A 2,865-nucleotide genomic window follows, 5' to 3' on the forward strand; every position below is an offset into this window, starting at 1 on the left:
ACTGATTATATCTGTTTAAATATACGCAGTCTTGGCTGATTTTATTTATATTAGATTTCAGCTATTTCAGGTCCAGATGCCATCGATATGAATGAGTTCCTATGTCTCTCCTAGAAACAACACATCGATATATTTTCAGTTCAGTAAATATCAATCAATATGAACCTGTTTATTAAATCATACCATACGTAAACATATGAGTAAACCTCTAGCTCCAGAGGGTAATGCCATTCCTTCTGAAGCTTTGTGGTTATTCACAAAGCTTTAGAAACAGTTACAGCTTAAAGACACCCACTTTTTTTGTGGCTGATGTCTCAGTGAGTGAAGTAAATTCTTTAAAAGCAGTTGGAGTTGATGGTTGAGATGGAGCCACAAGTCGGAGGATGAACAAACAAAAGAGAGAGAGAGAGAGAGAGAGAGAGAGAGAGAGAGAGAGAAGCCATCAGGTCAGATCTGCACGGCGAATAATCTCCCTCCAGTCGCCTTCGAGGTGCAGAGCCCATGTGGAGTGGCTCGGCGCCTCCATGATATTTGAATGTAAAGCTGTGGAGATCAATTAAATCAGCAGCGAGCGCCTCTCCAGCCCGGCTCCCGAGGTCACAGCGGTGCTCCCCTTGGCTCCAGAGTGCCGTAATCGCCGCAAATCAACACGCACTTAAGCGCCGGGGCTCACCTTAATTACTGGTGTGAGGGTGAGATTTCACGGCCGTCTGTACAGCGCTGATAAAACCTAAATTGATAATAAACGCCTCAAAGATACATTTCGGAGTTAATCAGGGAGCAGAGGCTCCTCAGAACCAGAGCTGTCCGCCACAGACAAGCAGAAATATTCACATCATTCATATGCACAGAAACACCAATGAATATGTGTGTGTGTGTGTGTGTGTGTGTGTGGTGTCTAAGTGAAAACATCACTATCCAAACCCTTGTTGTCCTTCTCTTATTTAAAAACGATCTTAATGTGTTTATCATCACAGTTTCAGTGAAGTACAGAGTTAATGTTTGAATGAAATGGAAAGGCACTAAACCTTAATCCAACATTTTCAGCACTGAATTTCATGATTTTGAATGTGATCGCAAAACGATTAGCATCTAAGTTTACAGCAGCGCAAGTCTATAATGAATTACATTTATTTACAATAAAAAAAACACAAAGCAACAACAGAAAAAAGTGTTATCAATTTATTTGACTCTAATCCCTTTTCATCGCAGGGTTATTACAACCTACAGCTTATTACGCTGTAATTAAACAGAGCAGTGTATTTATAACAATGTTGTAGATGTGTAACAACAATAATAATTGCAGGGCTCGGTTATGTAAGTGGTTTATTAATTTGTAAGAAGCTGAAAAACACATATTTAAGTTTACGACAAGTCATTATCAGAGCTTCTTGTGTATTTTTGTTTGAAATTTCACCTACTAATTTGCTTAAATGTGGAATTATATCCTCATTAAATATTTTTAAAACCTCATATTTGGGTTTTGTGTTATTTCAGGAGGCGTTTTACCGAGCGGGAGAGTGCACGGTTCTGCCCGAGTGTCTGTTAGAGGTTGAGGGTTCATTTAGTATACAAGAGTGACATCTACAGACGGAGAGGAACCCAGGAGAGAAAAGACAGGGAGAGGAGAGAGAGGCAGGTTGGAGATGGAGGATATGGCAGTGTGTATATTAGTGTGTGTGTGTGTGTGTGTGTGTGTGTGTGTGAGAGAGAGAGAGAGAGATAGAGAGAGAGAATGCTGGTAATTATAGCTATTTATGATAAAAAAAGCCAAAGACCTAGTCTGACGTTTAAGTGCGTTCATTTACATTTTCCCAGCGTTTGACGTGGCTCTCTTTTTTTCTCGTAACTGCGACACAATGAAGAGACGTGGGAAAGCAGAGACGTGTTTAATTGGGACGTATGTTTAGGGTGAAAACGCAGTTTGACTGTTGGATTAAGTGTGTGTTGATATTGTTCTCGTAACGTGTTGACATTTTCCTGACAAACACAGAAGGAACGCAGACGGTTGATTCTCTAACTTACATTTAGAGTTTCCCACAGAGAATGTCTTGGCTAATTCTGTATGTTTGTGTTGTAATTTATGGCATTTCTTATGTAATCTGCGTGGAACCTCGGCCCTACGGTTGTGTCCCTATGAATCCCAATAAAAACAGTGCGTTTTCAATGATACCTCAGAAGTATGAAGGTGTAAACGGGTGCGATTGAAGGTAACACCGATCCGTATTTGTTTAAGTGAGAATAAAACGCTGTACACGCATACTTGTTACTGGCATCTGAAATGTTTGGTAATTTACATATATTAGCATATAAAGTAATTGGCACAGATGCCAAGAAAACACTGGAAAACAGATTAATTGTCATCCAGCAGCCGCAGTGACACAGTTAAAAATGAGCCCCTTTTAAGAAGCCAATTATCAGAGAGTTTCCAAAGTAGCCCTTTTTCATCATTGAATTTTCTACCAAAAGAAAATTCACACACACACACACACACACACACACACACACACACACACACAGACACACACACACACACACACACACACACACTCACACACACACACACAGACACACACACACACACACACACACACAAACCTCTCTCTCACTCACACACACACACACACACACACACAAACACACACACACACACACACACACACACACACCCAAACCTCTCTCTCACTCACACACATAAGCACACGCACATACTCTCTCTCTCTCTCTCTCCCTCTCACACACACACACACACACACACACTTACACACACACAAACCTCTCTCTCACTCACACACACATAAACACACGAACATACTCTCTCTCTCTCTCTCTCTCTCTCTCTCTCTCTCTCTGTCTCTCTCTCTA

The 2,865-nt window shown here is 40.9% G+C and overlaps 1 protein-coding gene across 1 annotated transcript in view; it reads left to right on the forward strand.

Annotated features, from left to right (window-relative positions):
- The window catches only part of si:dkey-288a3.2 (protein phosphatase 1 regulatory subunit 37), a 54,586-nt gene extending 52,958 nt beyond the window's left edge, over nt 1-1,628 (forward strand). Inside the window, exon 10 of the mRNA XM_066656762.1 lies at nt 1,498-1,628. Within this exon, the coding sequence (XP_066512859.1) occupies nt 1,498-1,581 (84 nt within the window). The 3' untranslated portion in view covers nt 1,582-1,628. The remainder of the gene's footprint in view (nt 1-1,497) is intronic.
- The last annotated feature ends 1,237 nt before the right edge of the window (nt 1,629-2,865 follow it).

The sequence above is a fragment of the Hoplias malabaricus genome, chromosome 1 (assembly GCF_029633855.1).
Source record: "Hoplias malabaricus isolate fHopMal1 chromosome 1, fHopMal1.hap1, whole genome shotgun sequence".
NCBI classification, from domain to species: domain Eukaryota; kingdom Metazoa; phylum Chordata; class Actinopteri; order Characiformes; family Erythrinidae; genus Hoplias; species Hoplias malabaricus.